At 34.8% G+C, this 22,718-nt stretch overlaps 1 protein-coding gene across 1 annotated transcript; it reads left to right on the top strand.

Annotated features, from left to right (window-relative positions):
* Positions 1 to 772: 772 nt before the first annotated feature.
* LOC121417050 lies at positions 773 to 21,521 on the top strand. The gene is made up of 3 exons (XM_041610612.1): positions 773 to 900; positions 19,017 to 19,196; positions 20,913 to 21,521. The coding sequence occupies exons 1-3, from the start codon at positions 852 to 854 to the stop codon at positions 21,170 to 21,172; spliced, it is 489 nt and encodes a 162-aa protein (XP_041466546.1). The 5' UTR covers positions 773 to 851; the 3' UTR covers positions 21,173 to 21,521.
* Positions 21,522 to 22,718: the final 1,197 nt, after the last annotated feature.

The following is a 22,718-nucleotide window of genomic DNA, read 5'->3' as shown; positions in this document are numbered from 1 at the left end:
GAAAATCAGATTCCTCTGCGTACATAGCGTAAAGTTGTACACATCAATTCACAGTGTAATTCATGCTAATGCATGAGTCCACGTACGTCATGGTCTTTTTTCTCAATGTTTGGTTTTTATCTAAAATGATTTTATCTACAGGCCTATAATTACTTTAATTACAAATTAATTTGATGATTAACAGTTTATTATACTTTCACCGAATGTTCCATCTTATTTGGTAGTTTAACTATATATAACTGTAACATTATGTTAATCTGCCCTGCTTGCGTCAGTAATGTGACCATGTCCTGGGCTCTCTTTTACTCTGTAAATGTATATGTATTTTTGTCATTCTTACACTGTTCCTTTATTGCTTTTCGTACAATAAAGTGATGCAAAACAAACTTGGATGGCTCAGAAAATACCAGAAATATTCGAAGAGTTTTGGAAAAAAATTCCACTGACGTATACTCTATTTTATCTCAGGTACCCGATAATTTTTTGTTGATATAAGAACCGTTATAATAATCATTTTGTGGATTTGGAAATTTACCAATATTTGTGAATACCATCATATGCATGTCGTGAAGGTGCAATACGCGGATGATGATGTCATGGCATTTTCCATTTTCATCTTAAAGTTTTCCATGTATTTCGCAACATTCCGATCGTCAAGCTGGTAGAGTTCTGATCGGACTTGACATCCTATTGGCTAAACCAGTATACAGCATGTACAGTAAATGGGCGAGGCTAATAGAGTTACAAGATACGTCCAGTATCGAAATGCAATTACTCTTGTTGGTGAACTTCGTGCATTGACTGCGTTCGCCATTTTATCTCTAAACGCACTGGAGAAATTCGATACCGTGATGGATGTCAAAATTCTGATCTTCGTCGTAGCGCTGTCTTTTGGAAGCGGTAAGCTTTCCTATATTTCTTCTCTGTTGCATTTTCTTTTTAAAATTCTAATCAATAATTAATTGTTCGAAATATTAATCAGAAAGAAAAATACAACCACATCTCTTTTTTGTCATTTTTTGTATAATATCTTTAAAAAATTGATAATTGTTGACCTAACCCCTTTGTGAGTAAACTAAAATGAATCGAATCTCTTTTGATTAAAAAAGTGAATTTTCTTTGCCACTTTTATATAATTTTGCATTTAAATTTCATTTTTTCTTTGGTATCATGAGAGTGATTAAAAATTTAGAGGTTTAGAGACAGAAAACAATAAAATTTACGGAAAATGGACTTACAAAATATAACCCCCTTTTGACAAATGAGTGTTTCAGAAGAGTTTGGTTTTAAAATCGGTTAGGTCCACTCTAAATTATTTTTTTATTTTCCCATATTGCAATAATTTCATGCGAAATTGAATTTTACCATGAGAACATAAATTTGGATATAAAAGACATTTGACCTGTCTCCATATTTCAGTAAAGATAATTCCTTTTTTTTCAAATAAATTCTGTGTGGAACTAACCCCTTTTGCAACTAAACTTTAATGGACCTAACCCCTTTTGAAAAAAGTGATTTTTTTTTGCCATTTTAGATCACTTTTTAATAGAAATTTCAATTTTTCTTTGCTATCATCTTATAGAGCTACTGAATATCGCTACATTGAGACATAAAAATCGAATTTTATTTAAAAAGAAATGGACTAACCCCTTTTGCAAGTGATCTCTTCATTTGTTGTTTTTAAGCAGCAATGCATGGTTAATGTACTAAGCTGTTGGTCCCAAATTAAAGATGGGATTCCACTCATACCACAAGTATCAAATTCATTGTAAAAAAATTTAATATTGTAAAATCTACCTCTAAATGTGGGTGTCCTTTTGGTTGGTCACGCTGTATATGAATAGACAAAGTTCGCCGTTTTCTAGATGTTTTTGCTAAAGATTTTCAAAAGGTAGAAAAATAGCAAGTTACTATTAACGGTGCTCTATAAACTGATAAATCATTGAATCGTCGACAGGGTGATAGCAACTGCCATCTTTTAAACCTATTTAGTCTGACGCGGCCCGTTTGTGATACGGACACTCTATCACCCTGGGCCAATTAATACGCCGATGTCAGAGGCGATTTTAACCGGGTAGTCGATCGGGGCCGGAGATACTAATCGGAACAAGAAAACCACATGCCTAAAAAGTTCAATATCTGCTATTTTATTTGATACCTTAATCACAGAAAATGGTCAAGAACTAAAAAAATTATGCTCCTCAAAACATTGCTTGTATTTCCATAATTTCATATAATAAACGTGTTTTTACCGATTTCCCACAAAAGCTATCGCACGGTAAACAAAAGACTGGCTGATCGTCAACAAAACTGAGTGTTAGTGAGTTTGAACGCTAGCCTGTAGAACCTCTTCACTTTTATTAAAATTCAAACCTTATTTCAACTTTGTTTTTTCTCGACTATTTTCTGTAATTGAGGTATCAAATTAAAGAGCAGATATTGAGCATTTTAAAAATGTTGTTTTCTTTTAAAACCCAGATACGGCCCGCCAAGTGACTTTTTTGGTATACCCTCTTCAAATTATTTTTGCTCATTCATGCGTGAATGAGAAATAATCTAAGTAATATCAGATGAAGGAAGAGGTTCTAAGCCTAACATTGGTAGGTCATTTGTCTATTTTATTCATGATTAAGTTATGATAAATCATCGATAAATCTCGGGTTCGTTTTTTGTGGGACGCACTGTATATGTATTTTATTTAGATGTGAATGAATGACTCAAAATTGGTCGTATAGCTTCCCATTGGCGGCGGAAGCCGAAACAATTTAAGGGGGGGGGGTCTACCTGTAATTTATGGTTGGACAAAGGAAAAAAAAGACAGGCAAAAATAGGTTAACAAACAAAATTTTAGGGGGGACGCAAACGATTTTTAACAATTTTAGGACAGTTCACCTGAAGTTAGGGAGGATGCAGGAAACAAATTGACAAAAAAATCAAAGTTAGGGGGGCAGGACCCTCGCCAACACCCCCCCCCCCCCCTGCTTCTGTCGTCTACCTAGCCTCTCAATATCACTCTAATTGCACCGAGCTTTCGATCAAAGCTTGGTGCAAGAAAGAAGCTAAAAATTTGTATCGTCATTTCACTGATCATTGAAGTATGAAACACCAGCGACCTTCTGTCTGCAAGTCATTTCTCACGCTATATATTTTACCAAATTTATAGAAATATGAAGAAAGAGGAAAATAATCAGGAGCCTCGGGACAAATTTTAAATTAAGAGAGGGACACAGTAGAAAAAAGCAAAAAGCGCACTTAAGATATGAAGAACAATTAAAAAAATACTATCTACATGCGGCGTAATGAGGCAAAAGTTTGGGCCAGACATGGCGTACAATGCATTCTTTTTTAAAGGCCACGAGCAAAATTTTGACTGTTTAATCCAAAAAAAAATATAAGTATAGAGTTTTTGAGTAATATTCAGATGCTAGGAATGATAGGAATCTCTTCGCTTTAGTACCGCCTAGAAATGAATAACCGTCGTTTCTGGGGATTTATTCAACAATTTCTGACATTTTACTGTAATCCCCATTCACCGACGGTAAAGTGTCCGTGTGGGCTCCCATTTGTTATAACACCAGCACTTTTGTCAATCCAGAGTCCAAAGTTTGGGGCTATATAACACATCGAGGTGACACTCTAGGGATATAAAAACTACAAATTAAAAATATAGAACTATTTAACATAAGAGTAGTTTAAACGATATAGATGAAAATGCATGAAAATTATACTTTACCGTTGTTTCGTTGGGAAAAGCACAGCGAAATCGATCAAAATGGCAGCCAAACTATGAAATATTTACAAACGAACGGAGAGGGCGTCAACAATTTACGAATATGATATCGATGTTGCATTCCACCAGCACACCTACAAGGCAATACCGCTATACGAATGCAATAATACGATACAATACACTACACGAAGACAAACGATACTAGCTATAATCGCGATATATCGAGACATTAACGATGAAAAAAAAACGATAATGACGTCATTCAAGATGGCAACTTGCAAGAAAAACCGTCAGGTCAGGAGAAAATGTCTTAGATGACAGATTTCTCAATCATCCAGTGGTTTTTTTTCAATAACTCCGGTCCAAGGTATGCAATTACTTAAGTTATTTATATCTCCCTGATAATGGAAACCATAAAACTGTAAATTTCGCTCAAAAAACAGTTTTAAACCGCGATCTATAAAACGCTAGTTCACTATACGTTGTCTGTAGCCACGGGCCCCTAAGCTCTTCAGTCTATGTATGGTGAGTGGAGCCAACGTAGTTCAGCGGAACAACCAAAATACAGAGACTGAAGCAATTTGGTCTAAATACCGCAATGCCTTAACCCCACCTGACGAGCCGATGACAGAATATTGTCTTTAAACATAATAAAATCACGGTCCATGTTTACAATCAAAAAGTTAAAAATAAATGTTTAAAAACTAACGGTAGAGTAGCTAGACCATACTCCAAAAAAGAGACGTGATACCGGACGGTACCGTGCCAACTGTCCAGGCAGTCCAGCGCTGCACATGCGCAAGAAAGATACCGGTACATCGCATCATGTACCGAGGATACCGTCCGTAACGTACGAGGCTGAAATACCTCTTATCTATACACAACAAAAAGAAGTAAGATTCCCCTAAATCAAATTGCTGTAACTTTTAAACGGAATTATTTTGAGATATGATATTTCGTAGGTGGTTTTCGACACCCATTAAGCAACTCCTGGTGAAAAATGAGATTGTTCAATTGAGCCATGCATAAGTAATTAAAGAATGAATTAAAAATCACAATTTTTTAAAGTCACAATAGTCTTTTTCTGATTGTGGAAATACAAAGTTGGGAAAAAGTTGTGTTAAGGTGAATTTTATGGTGTTATGCTGTGTTACTATTCATCATTTAGCCACTCAACACACAATTTTGATATCGTATGTTCATGGTTGAGTGAGTGTAATGTATTGCATGCAGGGGCCGCTGAAGCAGGGGGGGGGGGGGTTGGGGCTGAAGCCCCCTCACTTTTTTCCAAATGCATGTACAGAAATGTAAAATGACTATACGATTGTGTTTTTTTGCATGGTCAGCCCCCCCCCCTTTGAAAACCGTTCCGCAGCCCCTATATTGTGACGTATCATCATAGGGTTTATGGTATTTGTGGGCCCCTCCCCCATTTTCAAATTCTGGATTTAGCACTGATTTGTCCATGAATTAAGCTGATCATGAGGAATTGTAAGGAAAATAATACATTTATGCAATATAAAGAGTATTCATTCCTTAGTTTTTGAATGTGCTCGCTCAACCATGAAATGTTTAAAGTTCGGAAAGTGTGTGGTGATAGAAATGACGGATGATACAATCAACAACAATAACAGTCACATTTGAAACCGAATTTGACGCCAATATCCACTTTATTACCCTTTAAAATGAGTCTGTGACATTGAAAATACCAATTTTCCCACTTTGATGCGTGCTCACTCACCCATAAAGGAACAAATCGATTTCATTTTTTTGCACAGAATTCTGCCAATAGTTTGATTAGCATTACTGCCAAATGACTTTGCTAAGGACAGCCTTAAAAAAAGTTCCACCATATTGAATAAGTGGTTACTTATTCTTAAACATATGCACCCATAATGTACACAAGTCTATGAGAGAGGAAGTGAAAATTTCAACAAATGTGAAACGGTTTTTGTTACTTCTGCCAACAGTTATTTCATGGAACTTCGCACATGGTTTCAGATTAACACTATCCAAAACGCACGCACACCAAATAACCATAACCACGGCCTTGAACGTTCTTCTCATTTGCCTAATTTTCGAATATTGTGTGCTCACTGATGCATTGAACTTTTAATTTTCATAAAAATCAAAATTAGTTATTTATAGTTACAAATCGTATTTACCAATAACGTAAATGTTTAATTAAACGCCTTTGAATCATTGAAGCATTTTAATTGGTCATGAAAATAAAGAAATAGTTGAGAAAATATCATTTTCAGTTAGCAAAATGAAAAAAATTATGCCTATGATATTTGAAAATCGCATTTTTTTTGTTTTCAATGAATGTTCATTGAACCGTGAAACGATGAATATTGTTGAAGATACTCTTCCTAAAAAGCTGTCATCATATTCTATCACTTCTATTGATAGAAGTGTGTAAAAATCCAATTATAGCAAATTGGGACTTGTCTTTATTCAACCGTGAAATTTAGCCAAAAAACTTGCATCGTCTTTTAGAAAGTACGTTTTACAAGCATTGTGACTATTTTTCATGATGAGAATGTTGAATTAGTTCCAATAAAATGGAATCAAAGTAATAATATTTGGCTTGTGACTTTTGAAGTGTCATTTTTTGCATTTTGACGGTGCTCATTGAAGCATGACGTAAAATACGTCCATAGCAATTACTCAGAGGATAGCTTATAAAATTACCTACACGCTCATGTAAAAATATGTTAAAAACTCGAATTGGTTCGGAAAATATTGATGTTTGTTCAAGGGAGGACTTACTTGTTTGTTGTGTAGATCTACCTGGACCAACATTTTTTTTAGACCGAATTATAGAAATAATTGTGATAAAATTACATAAAAAATCACACTAATATATATATTGAAACCTTTCACCAAAGTAGAAATTTAAAGAATATATTTACTATATTTGAACCTTCTGATGAACGCGGAACCAAAGGGCGGCTTTCCGTTCGTATCGGCAAAATTTTGAACCAGTCATTTGGATTTGGCGGGCCCGATCAATGCGGCCGTTTTGTACTGGCGTTACTAATCAGCTAGCCGTTTTGTACCGGCGCGCCGGTACCCGAGCCAAATCGCCTATGACACCAGCTTTTACATTAGGCCTACAAACAATTTTATAATAAACAGAATATACAGTGCGTATCAAAAAAGTTTACACTTAGAAAAAATCCTGTAAAATTATATATTTGTAATATCCTAAAGATTTTTCCACATTTTATTATTGGTACAGATCCATTTAAGCAAATGACGATATAACTGTCGAAAAATATTTTCGCTTGAGTGAGCACCACTTTTGAAAAGTTAGTGAAAAATGATTTGCGCAGAACTTGGAAATAGTTATGCGAATAAAAGTAGACCTTAACCATGAAGAACACGTGGAATTTACCTAGTAAATTGATTTGATGATATCTTTTACCTTTTTTAACTTGTTTCCTTGCCCAAAACACTTCGAAGAGTACATTGCGCCCCACCCACTCCCCCACACACCGAGGCCATCTTGACGATATTTGCTTTACATTGAGCTGTGATTTACATAAAATGCCTAAGGCTTCATTTTTCATTTTATTAATCATTGTCAAGCTTGGGAAAAGTGTAGAGGAAACAAGTATCCCAAATTAAAAATGAAATGTAAACCCATTTTAATGATACAAACTTAGTGAAAAATGCTGGAGATGTCTGATATAAACTTTTGTTCAGATTCAGTTATGTCCTCAGATCCAGCTGGCACACAAACGGGTAAAGGTTGATTTGATTTGATTTGATTTATTTATTTATTTCCGTTTCACAATAGTATAATGAACATAGCAATAATATAATAAACATAACAAAACAAGGTCGAAAATACTACGAAATATAATATGTATACATAAATAATCATAAATTTAAAGAACACAATTGAGTAAATAAATTTGTCTGAAATTACATTTGTATTTGAAAGTAAAACGGAGGGACTTGCCGAAAAAAGCAAAGCTTGTACAGGCGGCAAGCCCCTAACTTAGTTTCAATATAAAACTACAACAAATAAATATTGGTTTGTAATAATAAATTTGTTTAAAAATAAATACAATTTTTGTGCACTTGAAAAAACGTAACTGATGGGTCATGTAAAGAAATATTTACGTTATACAATATTTTAAGAGAGGGGGAGGTGGGGGGGGGGCAGAAGGGACAGAGCAGTGCAATACACTAAGTAGAAAAGAAATATGGCAGGCAGCAGGAGCAGGTACTTGGCTAATTGCAGTTTTAAGAAGAAAAAATAATGTAAAACAAATAATATACATGGCTATATGTATATAATATAAACTCATATACATAAAAGTTGAGCATAATTAAATCAGTTATTTTAGTTATTCAGCTTGACCTGTTTGCGACGAATATTTCAGAATTAACATTTTTTTCAGTTTGCGTTTAAAAATATTTACATTAGGGGATTCTTTGAAATCTTGAGGCAGAGAGTTCCAATAGGCAGGCCTGGAGAAGACAAACGAGTTTTTTGCAAATAAAGTTCTTGTTAAAGGAAGATGATAACATAGACGTTGCCTTGTTGGGTAGCTGTGTACGGAAGCATTTTTACGGAACATATTAAAGAAAATGGCGGGGAGATCGTCCCTGCTTAATTTAAACATAAATTGACTAAGTTCGAAAAGATATATGTCATTTACTTTAAGAATGTTATTTTCAAAAAATAAGATATCAGTATGTGATCTAAAGTGTGTTTGAAAAATTATTCTTAGAGCTTTTTTCTGGAGAAGTAATATTCTATTTATTTGTGTTTGTATTGCACATCCCCATGCAATAATTCCATAATTAATATATGGTAGAATAAGTGTGTAATATAATGTTAACAAAGTGCGGGAAGGGAGAAAATGTTTAAGTTTATTAATAATTCCAATGTTTCTTAAAATTGTTTTACATATACTATCGATATGAGGCTTCCAGGATAATTTGTCGTCAATAAGGACACCCAAGAATCTAGTAGTGGAAACATTATTAAGAACAAAATTATCAAAGAAAATCCTGTCAGTTAGAGTATTGACTTTATTACTGAAAAGCATGTAGTTTGTCTTCTGGTGATTAAGTGAAAGTTTGTTGGCCTTGATCCAATCTGTAACATTTGTTAGTTCAAAGTTTAAGGTTCTAACGAGTTGGTTAATATCATCATGGGAAAAGAAAATATTTGAATCGTCAGCAAAAAGTATAAATGAAAGTAAATTTGATGTATTTTTAATATCATTGATGTAAGTAATAAAAAGAAGTGGGCCTAGTAGGCTACCCTGGGGGACACCGCAAGTAATTGGAAGAGTAGTCGAATTGCAATTATTTACTGATACAAATTGGGTCCTATCAGTGAGGTAACTCCTGAACCACTCCAAGGCCTTCCCTCTAACTCCATAATGACATAGTTTATGAAGGAGAATTTCATGATTTATAGTGTCGAAGGCCTTGGAGAAGTCCAGGAAGATACCGACAGTATGACAACTATTATCGATGGAAGTGGTGACTTTATTTATAAATGACAAAATTGCATGGGAAGTACTGTGATTTTTACGAAATCCAAATTGGAAGTTTGAAAAAATGTTATGTAATTTGAAGAAATCACTAGTTCTGGTATGGACCAGTTTTTCTAGAATTTTAGATAGTGAAGTTAGTAAGGATATTGGACGATAGTTAGAAACGAGTTGGCTATCACCTTTTTTGAACAGTGGGATGACTTTGGAGATTTTCATTTTATTGGGGACCCGTCCAGTGGTAAGAGAGATATTAAAAATATGTACCAATGGATCAACGATGGCTGCAATGATTTTTTTTTAGAAGAAAGTTTGGTATACCGTCATACCCCGGGCTTTTCTTATTCTGTAGATTGCTAACAATGTTTATGATTTCCATAGAATTAGTAGGGCTGAAAAACATAGAATTGGGGTTAGGGTCGTCAAGGAAATCAGAAAAGGATTTGTTAGTTCGAGGAATATTTTTAGCCAAGTTGTTGCCAACATTTGAAAAATATGAATTAAACTCTCCTGTGATTTTATTAGCGTCGTCTGTAATAGTATTATTTGACTTTATTTTTGTGATTGTAGAGCTTTTTTTCTTTTTGTTCAGTACATTATTAATAATCTTCCAAGTATTTTTCATATCATTTTTGTAAATGTTCAATTGGGAAGTGTAGTATTCCCTTTTGGCAATACGTAATAATGTGGTAAGGGTGTTTTTATAACAAGTGTACTTAGAAAGAGAGTTTTCGTTAGGTTTAGAAATATATTTATAATAAAGATTATTTTTACGATTAATAGATCGTAAAATAGATTTAGTGATCCACGGATGTATTGGGATTTTTTTATAATTTGACTTTCGGTGGGTGATAAGAGGGACATTGGTGTCTAGACAAGATGTTAATTTGGTAATAAAAATGTCGTAAGCTACATCAACCTCTGTGGAGTCAAAAATGGTCGACCAGTCTGTATTGTCTAAATCATTAATTAAATGAGAAATGTTATCATCGGTTATTTTACGATAGGAAGTATTATATGATTCATTCTTAAAAAGTTTATTTTTAGACAGCTTCACAAAAATTGAAAAGTGATCAGAAATATCACTAAGAACTATACCAGCTTGGGGGTAGGAAAAGTTACATTACTAAAAATATTATCTATAATAGTTGCAGAAGTGTTAGTCACTCTCGTTGGTTTAGTGATTAGTGGTAAGAAAGAATTAGTCAAAAACGTTTCGAGAAACTCTTGCGAGATATTGTTATTGTTGCAATTCATTAAATTGATGTTGAAATCCCCCATAAAAAAACAATCTTTGTTTTTCAGAAAAGGATTGAGTAAAAAGTCATTGAGGGTTTCCAGAAAATGTCGAGTATTTGAATTAGGAGGTCGGTATAAGACTCCCAGTATCATATTTTTTTCCTTTTGGATTGATGATTTCAACAAAGAGTGATTCTAAAGCGTCATTGGATAAAGTCATATTATTTATAAGATTATATTCGTATTGCTGGGGTATATAAAGTGCAACACCACCACCAGGTCTAAGAGTTCTGTTATTAACAACTAGATTAAAATCGGAGAGTGCAAAAAGAGAACAAGGGTTTTCCAAAAACCACGTTTCAGTTAATCCAATGATTGAATGTTTGGGAAACTGATTTCTATCAAGAAATAATTTTAGCTTATCGAAATTTTTATTGGCACTACGAATATTCAGATGGAGAAGAAAAATATCTTCTTCAAGACTGCTAGAATTAATTAAAGATTTAAAATGTTGTTCTGTAAAATACTGTGAAGTAATAAGCTGCCCACATGGGTCATTTGGGTCAAAGTTTGAGTTAACATCAGCAGTATTATCATTCAGGTAGTTTTTTATGTAAGTATCAAAATAGAGGTTTTCTGACGAAGCGCCGTGTTGTGATGAAAGGGACAACAGGTCATCGTTGCATAACGAGCTGAATGGGAAGTCAGACAAATCAGACGTCGGAGCCGGGAAGAATTACACTAGATATGCTAAAAGAGTAGACACGCCGCCATTCTCCTGCTCCTGTTGCTGTGCAAGAAGAGGGAAACGAAAATGAGAGTGTGCTGTGCAAGAGAAAAAGACAATACAAGTTTGAAGGAAGACAAGTAAAATGGGAAGAAAAGAGACAAAAAAAACGAACCAGACCAAATACGAGAACGATCATTACTAATGTACAATGTGAATGAAGTAATAATAAAAAAAAAAGAATAACCCAAAAAAGAAAGAAAAGAAAACAAGATAATTAAAAAATTAAAGGAGAAAAAATTAAAGAAGAAGAAAATAAAAAAACGGATGTAACTGAGAATGCTACAGACCAATCCACGTGATAAGGGGGAAATAAGAATGATTTGCATTTCTCCCTTAGGAATTATACAGTCGTTGATTATACCAGTTATTGCAATTATTTGTTTACAAATGTCAGTGGAGCGAGACCAAAAAAAGTTGTGTTGGTATAAACGTTAACATCAGCAACAAAGGTATATAAAGTCTGTGCCCACAAAAAAGTACTTTCACACGTTTTGAACAGCGTGTGAATTGACAAGTATTTTTTCATTCAATGTCACCAGATCGATGGTAACTCAAACCAGATTCGTTTTCGGGGGGGGGGGGGTCTTATCCAGTTACTAAAAGCTTTCAAATTGCTATCATATTATGCAAGATCGAGATCAATCTTTCCGTCGTTACACTAAAAAAAAAAGGAAATGCCAACTTAACCATGTTAACAGTTGAAAGGCCGGAGGAGCGACGACATCTTCCAAATGCTGCGTCAAACCAAAACCCAATACTGTTGGGTTCAGCTTTAAACAAGGGTGGACGCAACATCTGGAAAAGGCCGGCACTCCTCCAACCCCTCTAACGCTGATTCAACATCAGAATTCTTAGAGTGTATGCAATTGCAACTAGTCATGAATGAGTGCAAAAAAATCAGTACATCAATAATGATTGGAAGTTTTTTTTTTTTTAAGTATATAGGCTACTACTGACATAACGCAGAATGGCAATTGGTGAATGTGCAGCTGACACAATGCATACTTGAGAATCTGGAGCAGGGAAAGATGCCAAAGAAAATTGCTATCTCTACAGAAACGTATAGTGAAAGCGATAATAGATTCAAAGTTCGTTTATCGAAATTGTAAGCATTGTAATAAAATGAAAAAAAAAATGCATCATTGGGAACTGGCTCATTCATCCAATAAACCATCTGCATCTCATGAATTACATTAGCAACCGTTTGTCTCAAAAGAATAAGGGCACACGGAAGCATTCAGCTGACTCGACTGCATGTATTGCGATTTAACTCAAGTAATCGCATACATGGATGGATGGATACATGTTTTTTACACAAGGATGCAAGGCTTAACAAGTTGCAAACAAGAAAGGGCAATTCTTAGTAAAAGAAAACAAAGTATTTGCTAGCACCAAGTTCAATTTGTCATTGGTTATGCAACTATCGATGTATAGAACTAACGTCGATGTGAATCACGTTCGGTCGTTGATCGAGAATCAAGCGTTGTGTGTCGAGAACTGTTCGCAATGTTCACGTTCAATTTGCAATACTCCTGAGTTAGAAATTTAGACACGTAATAGTGGGGAGGGGGGGGGGGGTATCCGCAAGAGTGCGATATACAAGTTTGCATAACCAATATTGTAAATATACAGATTTGGAAAATAAACGGGAAAAACACTGAACTACTAGTGTGTTGTCAGGTGAAGTCAAATATCAATATATGCTCTGCCTATTAAGAATTATTGGTATGAACCCAAGTAGTTGCTATAACAATGTAAGCCAAAACGCACTAGTAATAACGTATTAGTAAAGCATGGCTATAATGCCAATTGGTAAAGACCTTGGATCTGTATAGATAATTCAATCGTATACACCGGGCTCACATTATTAACAAATTGCCAAAAATGCAACAAAAAAAAAAAAAATGGGGTAAAGCCAATGATAAACAAACTGTGCCATGTGTTGCGTGCAGATACAATGGAAGTAGTTCATTGTAAGAAAAGTTGGTAAACTTTTTCACCTCATACGCTAGTTGACCTTAGAGGGTATCACCTCATTTCATTAATAAGGTATGAAAGAATTTAAAATTACAGTATCTGAGCTGGGTAGATAAATAAGCTCTGGGATGTGCAAGTATTGCCATCTTGCATGCTAATATCATGAATATTGGGCATGTCCAAAACCATGTAATATATTACCTTTTAGTAGAATACTGAGAGCTTTGGTTTCTAGAAAAAAAAAGATGACATTCAAGAATTGGAAGATTAATGTTTGTAATAAATGGTATATATATATATATGTATATATACATATACATATATATATATATATACAGGTGTATATATATATATATATACATATACATATACACATACACACACATATACATATGTATATAAAGGCATCGTATCTGCGAGCAGACAGTGTCTGTGGTTATGGCAGAGAGGAAAACACCGATTCACCTCAGAAATCAGTTTTATTGTCATATATCCAGATTGTCGGATACACATATATAGACATGAAATAAAAATCTGAGGACATGAATGTGTAACTTCTCACAATAAAGTTTATCAGCTTAAAGGACTTTGTCTACCAATACATTAAGTTATAAATATTGGCATTGAAACGTGGTAGATGCTTTAGCAGAGGAATAGGAATGTAACGTTTTCTTTCAATCTTACCTCCTTGCAACAAGCTTATTTGGTGGTTACTTTTCTTCTCTTTCCCTTTTTTTTCTCGTGCTAAACACAATAATTTGTCAAGCCTCAGCAAATTTTGGTACAGTGAATATAATAGTTGATGTATGATAAAATTGCATACCTGAAAGAGATATTCTGAATCATAACAGGGTATACTTCGGTATCACATTAGAATGCATGCTATCTTCAACGTGTATTATTTGTAAAGTTTATATTAAAATTATTCACAAGCATGCAATTGCAAGCAGAAAAATTGCCATATCTGGTAAAATGTAATTCGGTATCAAATTACAATGCAAGCTATTTTAAACTTTATATTAAAATATCTACAAGCATGTAGCAGTTGCAACGAGGGTGTTATGCAGACATGACAGATTGTCTAGCCTGGCACATGTTTCATGCAAGTCATAATACAAGCATACAAAATCTGCCTAAGATGTGTCAGTCAGGCTGCATGAAATACAATGCTGATTGAGTATTGACATTATTGTATGTTCATTCGAAATTTGTCCATGTATACTAATTATCATGATTACCGGGTTACCTGTCGAGAAAATAATCCATCATCAAGTCAGGTTTTAGTTGGTTAGAATTTCTTCCGTAGATTAAAATACATGTAAAAGTAGCCATCAGATATGCTTTCAGATACCAAGTGTAATCAAGATGCTTTTGACTAAATATTCGTGTTGCCTATCATGCTTTATGACAAGAATGAAAAATGTACTATTGTAGTATAAAATTGAGTTATGGGAAAATTGAGATTTCGCCACATTGGCTGCTTGATAATCCAACAAAAATGGAATAACATGACCTTGTCATGACACAAGCGAAGAAGCAAGATTAGACATGATATGATTTTTCATTCAGATACTACTTCAACTGTTTATGCAATAAATTAAACAATATAGTAATTATGACAGAATGGTGTAGTTTATAGAAAGACTTTGTGATTTGCCAGATCACCTTGAGCTGATTATAAAAAAAGAAGCGAAATAGCATCATCATTTCAAGATGATTCTTCTAGGTTTTAGCAACATTGGATAACAGAAACATTTCTAAATAAGTGAACATTGCATGAGCCTAGATGTATCCTTATCTCCTTCATTTTCATTTGAAAACATAGTAGCATTAACTTACTCTCTCTTTTTATTTCAATCGACTAAAATTGCAAGGGAAATGTATGAGAAATGTTTCGCAGGGAAAGTTTGATTTCGCCCCTTCCCCTTGACACAGCGTGAAAACTAGCATTTCTGCGCAAACAGATTTCTGCGAGCTTTACAAAAATGGACACTGCTCACTCAAGTGTAACATTCTGTCAAAACTTTTACTTTCATTAGATAGATGAGACCCAAACCAAAGATTATATGTGGAAAAATTATCCACATGTTGTATATTTTTTTAATTTTCAGGGCTTTTTCAAAGTGTAAACTTTTTTTGATACGCACTGTGCAGCGATCTGTTCGGATGAAATAACTTCGTAAACAAATGTTTCGAAATATTCGAAATAGATCCAATTAGAAAAAAATCTATTGTGTGAGAGAGGTCGGTGGTAGGAGGTTATTCATTTTGATATGAAATCATATTATCATTTTAAATTTATAGACTTTTTTATTTTCGTAATAGATTTTCATTTATAGCGGTCCATCGTCCCCTCCAAAAGATCTATTCTTGTATGCATTGAAAGTTCTCATATTAATTCGATTTTGGGGGTCACTTCATCCACGGCATCTTTCGTTAAAAAAATGTACAAAGAACGTAAAAATGACGATCTAATTGTGAATTTTGTTTCGCCTGCATAGCGGAGCGAGACTATATAGGCGCCGCTTTTCCGACGGCGACGGCGTCGTCAATATGAAATCTTAACCAAGATTAAGTTAACATAAAGTAAATCAAGTATTGCTGGACATCGTGCCTGAGTTTCGGGTCACATGATCAAGGTTAAAGGTCATTAATCGTCAATGTACTTCGACCATGTTGAGGAATAAATTTTGGAATCTTAACTAAGGTTAAGTTCTTAGATGTCGTCGTATCTTCTACAGCATGTAGACCTTGTTCATGAAACTTGAACAAAAGGATGATAGTGTATAACTAAAAATCCTACGTGAGTTTTGGGTCACATTATTAAGGTCAAAGGTCACTTAGGGTTAACGAACTCTGACTATATTGGGGTATTTGTGTAATCGCCAGCATAACTTTAAAATTTTATTAATTTAGTTCATGAAACTTAGACATAAAACAATTAAGTATTCTTGATCATCCTGTGCAAGTTTCAGGTCACATGACCCAGGTCAAAGGTCATTTAGGGTCAACGAAGTTTGATAATGTTGGGGTATTTGTGGAATTGTCATCATAACTTTAACAACGTTGATAATGTTGGGGTATTAGTGGAATTGTCATCATAACTGAAACGTTTATAGATCTAGTTCATAAAACTTTGGACATGAGAGTAACCATGTATCCCCGAACATCTTGTGCTTGTTTCTGGTCACATGATCAAAATGAAAGTTCATTTAGGGTCAATGAACTTTTGGCCGTGTTAGGGGAATTTTAAATTCATGGATCTACACATACGGGTAATAAAGTACGAATGATTGCTTTGCACATGTCTTAGGTCATGCTGGGTCAATGGACATAGTATTTTATCATACGAGTGTTTGCTTTTGTAAATGATTATTCAGTAGCTGTTTTCAAAGTCAGCACTGCTGCTGTATCGAATCGGGTAATAAAGGCGAGGCTGCCAGAGGTTTACCACTTGTTTTGCGTTTTTTTTTTCGTTTCGGTGGCGTAATGAGCCATTAACTATGATGGAGTCAGATATGGCGTATCGGTATAAATTTATTTTTAAAAAAATTAACAAGTGAGCAATTTTTTTTAATTCTTTATTACAAAAAGCATTTTTTTGATAGAATAACACCATATTTTACCCTTCTCCCCCCTCTCCATCAGAAAACCAGTTGTGTGTTATTTTTAAATACTTATAAAATGTTGCCCGTATTACCAAATTGATGGTATCCCATGCGGGCATTAAAACAAACTCAAAACAAAAAAAAAAAGGTGGCAGTAATATTTCAGTAAAACAAATCAATTACGTACAAACATGTTTAACAAAACTTATTTGGTATTCGTGTGAATTATGTCAATTTGAAACTCATCCTTGATAATTTATTCAAATTAGTGAATTGGATTCTACATTTAGAAAATGCAATATATATTGAAAAAAAATAGAGAATGACATCAGAAGTTAAACAAAAATAATAAAATATTATGCACTTGAAAGATCCAAAAAAGATTTAAACGACATTAGGCCCATATACAAAACATGACAATGCTTGACTCATTTAAACAATGTTTTCCACTTGCTACTGGAAACGTTTGAACGATTATTGGTAGAGACCTAGGAATCACTTTTCCTGTTGTTGTCTCGTCTGAACGAAGTTCAGGAGCAGGGGCGGATCCCGGTTTTTAGAAAAGGGGGATGGCACATTTTTTGCCGAGGAAAAAAAAGTTTTGATAAGAAATGAAGGGCATTTCGTCCACGAAAAAAAAAGGAAAAGCAAAAACTAAAAATAAAATAATAATAAGAAGAAAACAGAAGGTCTTCACTTTAAATTGGAATTGTGCCTCTAAAATGGGGGGGGGGCACGGGCAGGCTGTGCTTACCCCGATCTGCCGGTGCAATTATAACAATCCATTTAAGTAGCAACATCATAAGAGAGGCATAAATAAGTAAGTGCGTACATGTGAAGGAAATAAGCAAACATACAATTAACAATAAAAGTACAATGATTTAAAAAGCAGATGACGTGAAAGACACGTACATGTAAAGATATTTCACATTACTAAAATAACAATTAGCCAAAATCTGTAAAATATTACATTTCTAATGCAATTTGACCTTTTAAGACCTAAACGGAAACCAAACCCAGCAATCTTATTGGAGAAATTAAAAATGAGAGGAACAATTGAAAAAATAAGTTTCATCAAAATCGGATTTGAAACAAGCAAGTTATGGGCGTTTGTGTTTTGTTGTACTTTCTATGGGGATCCTCAAATTGGCAAACGTGTTTCCAACTGGCTGATTTTGTGGACAACTCTCCATTTTCAGATTTTCCTCATTATCTTTCAATTTGCATCTTGCCTCCTTCTGAGCACAACAATATGTCATGGGAGAATATAATTCACACCACACATGTCAAGGTCAGGAGAAGACAATGTGAAATATGTAATATAAGGGGGGAAATCTTAAAATTTGTGTACAAAACAAATGGAGAGTTGTCCATGACAACCGTCATTTTGAAGTACGTTGGCATTTTTATAATCACCATAGAAATTACAACATACTTTTTAAACGTCCATAACTTGCTTATTTCGTAATTGATTTTGATGAACCTTTTTTTTAATTGTTCCTCTCATTTTCTCTTTCCAAAGAGATTGCTTCTCTTGGGTTTTGGTTTCCTTTAAATGACCTTTAACTTTAGCTTTAATTTGACACCAAACGTGCCATGTTTATTTCGTAAAATATGAACGTCATATCTGAGAGGTATGTACAAAGTGGGCGTGGCATGAGACGACAATAAAAAAAGAAAATGCCAATGGATGCCCAAGCGGCACCCGTGCACTGCAAAAAAAAATATATTGGGTAAAACTTTTACCACCACGAGGGTAATTATGTGTCCAACCAAGTTTGGGCAGTTTTTTACCCAATGCGGGAAGCATATATTGTCCAGTAAGGTTAAAGAATGAGCAGCAATAACTTCAGAATGCGCAAAATTTCAAACCCACTGGATAAATGGAAATGCCCATAAGAAATGCCCAATGTTGTTTGGACACATAATTACCATAATGGAGCACATTTACCCAATACTTTTTATAGTGTGGCTTTCTTTAAATAAACATTCTATACTTCAACTTTCAGCAGAAAAAAATGCATATATACCCAATTGTACGGTTAGCAATAATTTTGATCATATCTACCCGACTATTTGACACGTGTTACAATTCGCCCCGGTCTTCGATACTATCATGATTATTTTTAATATCCTTATTTTAATGGCAGCCTACTCACAGTCATGCTATCGTTGTGCATCCATTTCATCGAATAATCAAGACATCGACATACCCTCCTCAGAGACGGGCTACCCTTCCTGCGACGATGACAGCTTACAAACAGTGGACTGTTCAACTCAGGGCGGCTGCCTGAAAATCGATTACAGCTTCCAGTACAACGTTGACACTAGTAAGCCGAATAATTATTATCTTTCTCTATCTCTCCTCAGTCTGCCCCCCCCCAAAAAAAAAAATTGATTCCATCCACAAAGAAGTGACAAAAATGAACTAACGTAGATATAAATTGAACCGTTTACAACTTCTGTAATTGTCGTATATATTGACCCCAAGCAGGGACATCCTAAGGACTATTTTTTAAGGAATCCATTAAGAGTATACATATCTCACCATAGTCGTCTAATGCAAATGCCAAGCGCTTGTTTATTTTGTTAGAATTACATCGAAACACACGGAGCACTTTTTGTAGTCAATGTCTATCTATTGAATGCCTGCAATAGAAGCAGAATGGAGCCATTGACACTGTGCCTATTCACTCTCACTGTGTAAGGCATGGTCACACCGCCCGAGCGTTGTTGGAGCGGTCGTGAAGCGGTAGGGAAAGAGGGCCAAATTTCGCTCACAAAATTGGGGAAAAATCGAAAACATGAATCGAAAACACACACAAAAAAAAACAATCGAAGTCGAAAATGGTGAACGGTAGCAAGCGGCGATGATTTTTTTCTCTCCGCTCCACGACCGCTCCAACAACGCTCGGGCGGTGTGACCAGGCCTTTAACATCAGCATTAACATGGAATCAAACACAACTTTGCACAAGCAAACAAATAACAAACATTCATGGGTATTTCAAACCACGACTCAAACCATGTTATCTCACAGAACCATCACTAGACCTCACTAAACTACACTACATGTACACTACACTACCATTGACACAGACAAAAGAATCATGTTTTATATTGACCCTTCATATTCAATTTCTGCTCGTTTTGTAGCTTTTCAATTTAGACCTCATCCAGGACTTTTGAATCCTACTCTTCTCGTGATGGCATGATCATAACAAGCATGGTATCATTTTAAAGAGAATTAAATGATCCTTTGAATGATATCAAATATGCATTGTGTAAATTTGGGAGTTGGAAGAAATTATTGGCCAATCTCAGATTTCCAAACTTTTTTTGCTCGTTTTGCAGCTTTTCAATTCATACCTCATCCAACACTTTTAAATCCTGCTATTTTCGTGATGGCTTGATCATAACTCATTTTAAAGAGAATTAAATAATCTTTTGAATGATGTAAAATATGCATTTTGTATAAATGGGACTTGTGAGAAATCAACGGCCAAACACAGATTTCCAAACTTTTTGAGGGGTTTATATATAAATACATGTATATAATACAGGCCTGTGTGTGTGTTTGTGTACGGGTGAGTCCGGCTGAGTTGTGTGATCGACCGCCTTTGGAACGTTGATTTCTGATTTTGCCCCCCCCCCCCATCTGAAAAATGGACCGACGCCCCTGTTCATAACGACATGACTAGAACTGTTTCGCTGGAAAAATGCAATAACTTGCATTAGATGTCAAATTTTCAGCATTTTGCTCTTTGAACTTTGCGCTATATTGGCATATACATTTCTCCAGCCTGGACATTCCCTTTAAAAAATACCCGTGAAATTTCACTCACTTGCTTTCTTCGCTCGCGACATTTTTGAAACCCTACCGCTTACGCAATGTTTCACCTATTTTACTTTTCATATCTTTCGATTTTTGTCTTGTTTATGACACCACTAGTTATTTTCCCAGAGCGGTATTTGAAAGGCTGACCATTTCGTTTCGAATGTATAAAATCCATTAGAAATCTATTCCGTTATTATGTTTTTTCCATAGTCGGACCTGTGTCAACAGATGTGGTTTTCCGGGACTGTGGGACGAATTTGGACAGATGTGAGAGTGCCACCGAAGAGCAGCTAAACGCCCAGCGAGACGTAATCAACTCAATGCTGCCTGACGGAACTGAATTCGTCTCTGGCAGTGGAAATGCTTGCATTTGCAGTGGTAATCTCTGCAACGGCGCACCGGGGTTGAGTATCAGCATCACCGCTCTCTTGGCATCCCTTCTTGTTTCTTACATTGTCATTAAATGGTAAAGCTTTAACGAGGGGGTGTTTCACAAATCGTGCTTTGATTTCAGTTGCATGTGGTATATAACGCCTCACCGTATTGGTTAAATCATGCACACGGGACGCGCACTAGTACTGCGTATCCACCGATCAAATTACGAGTTAAATACAGTTGCACATTGGTGATTAAAAAACTCGAAAGGGTTGTAACAATAGGATATTGAGAATCACCATATTGCAAGTTTACATCAATGTTAGCTGTAGAAAATGATATTACACTCCTTGTTTCAATAAGAAGATCAGGGCCCCGTCTTACAAAGAGTTGCAATTGATCCGATCAATCACAACTGTGGTCCACCAGCAACGTTAACATAATGTTCTCTATGATGTATATAGTAGACCGGCCAAACCTCAAAAAGTGCTCTAGATAAGGAATCGACGGCAAAATTTGTTAATGCTTGGCATCCAAGCTAATAGTCTTGCAAAAATACCCAGGAATAGCGTACGGCCGGATGCCAAGCGCAATTTTGCGTGAAAGTGTCATTTTTAGCGTAAAATCTGAAAGACTGTCGAAAATCACGCATTTTGATATTTTGACGGATTATCATCATATTTTTGATTATCTTTGATATGAAATAATTTCTATTCAGAGTTTCAAATTATAAGTCTACTAAATATTCATTTCAAATTTGAATATTACACACACACATATGGCACAGGGAAACATAAAACCGCGATTTCCTCGAAATAAAAGTTTGTGAAAACTATCAATAGTTTGAAGTTTTTTTACGCATCATAAATTCTTCGATTTAAATGCGTTTATCCATCGAATGTATTGCAAATGTCCTAGTGCCACAAATATTAAAAGAATTTTCAAGAAAGATGGTAGATATCTCATTTTATGTTATCCGAAAGGAGACAATGTGCATTTTACCAGGTGCGCATTTTGAAAGAAAAATTGAAAATACCGTACATTATGTACATAATTACATGTATAAGTACATACTAAAGCGAGTTTATATTTACATGTATAAGTCCATAATAAAGCGAGTTTTTAATTGGATAGCACAATTTGTCAATTCCTTGCATCCCAGCTAAAAGTCTTTCGGAAATACTGAGGAATAGCGTACGGGCGGATGCCAAGTGCACTTTTGCGTGAAAGTATCATTTTTAGCGTAAAATCTGAAAGACTGTCGAAAATCACGCATTTTGATATTTTGACGGATTATCATCATATTTTTGATTATCTTTGATATGGAATTATTTTCATTCAGAGTTTCAAATTATAAGTCTACTAAATATGCATTTCAAATTTGAATATTACACACACATATATGGCAATATGAAATATAAAATCGTGATTTACTCAAAATAAAGGTTTGTAAAAATTATTAATGGTATAATGTTTGTGTTCCGCATCTCAATTTCGTCAAGATTTAGTGCTAACCGAACATATACTTAATAATTGTTGTCATGTCACATATAGTGAAAACAAATACTGAAATAAGATGCAAGATATATATCATTTTATGTTATATATGCGAAATATAACAATGCACATTATTTTATCAGA

Source organism: Lytechinus variegatus, chromosome 6 (assembly GCF_018143015.1).
Source record: "Lytechinus variegatus isolate NC3 chromosome 6, Lvar_3.0, whole genome shotgun sequence".
NCBI classification, from domain to species: Eukaryota; Metazoa; Echinodermata; class Echinoidea; order Temnopleuroida; family Toxopneustidae; genus Lytechinus; species Lytechinus variegatus.
Note: the sequence above shows the minus strand (reverse complement) of the source record. Positions and strands in the feature narration are given on the sequence as shown.

Bases quoted from the DNA above. Each gene is read 5' to 3' on its own strand.
- LOC121417050 (XM_041610612.1), top strand. From the start codon at position 852: ATGGATGTCAAAATTCTGATCTTCGTCGTAGCGCTGTCTTTTGGAAGC. The intron at 901-19,016 runs GTAAGCTTTCCT...TTTTAATGGCAG, and splicing joins AGCGCTGTCTTTTGGAAGCG to CCTACTCACAGTCATGCTAT. The intron at 19,197-20,912 runs GTAAGCCGAATA...TTTTTTCCATAG, and splicing joins CCAGTACAACGTTGACACTA to TCGGACCTGTGTCAACAGAT.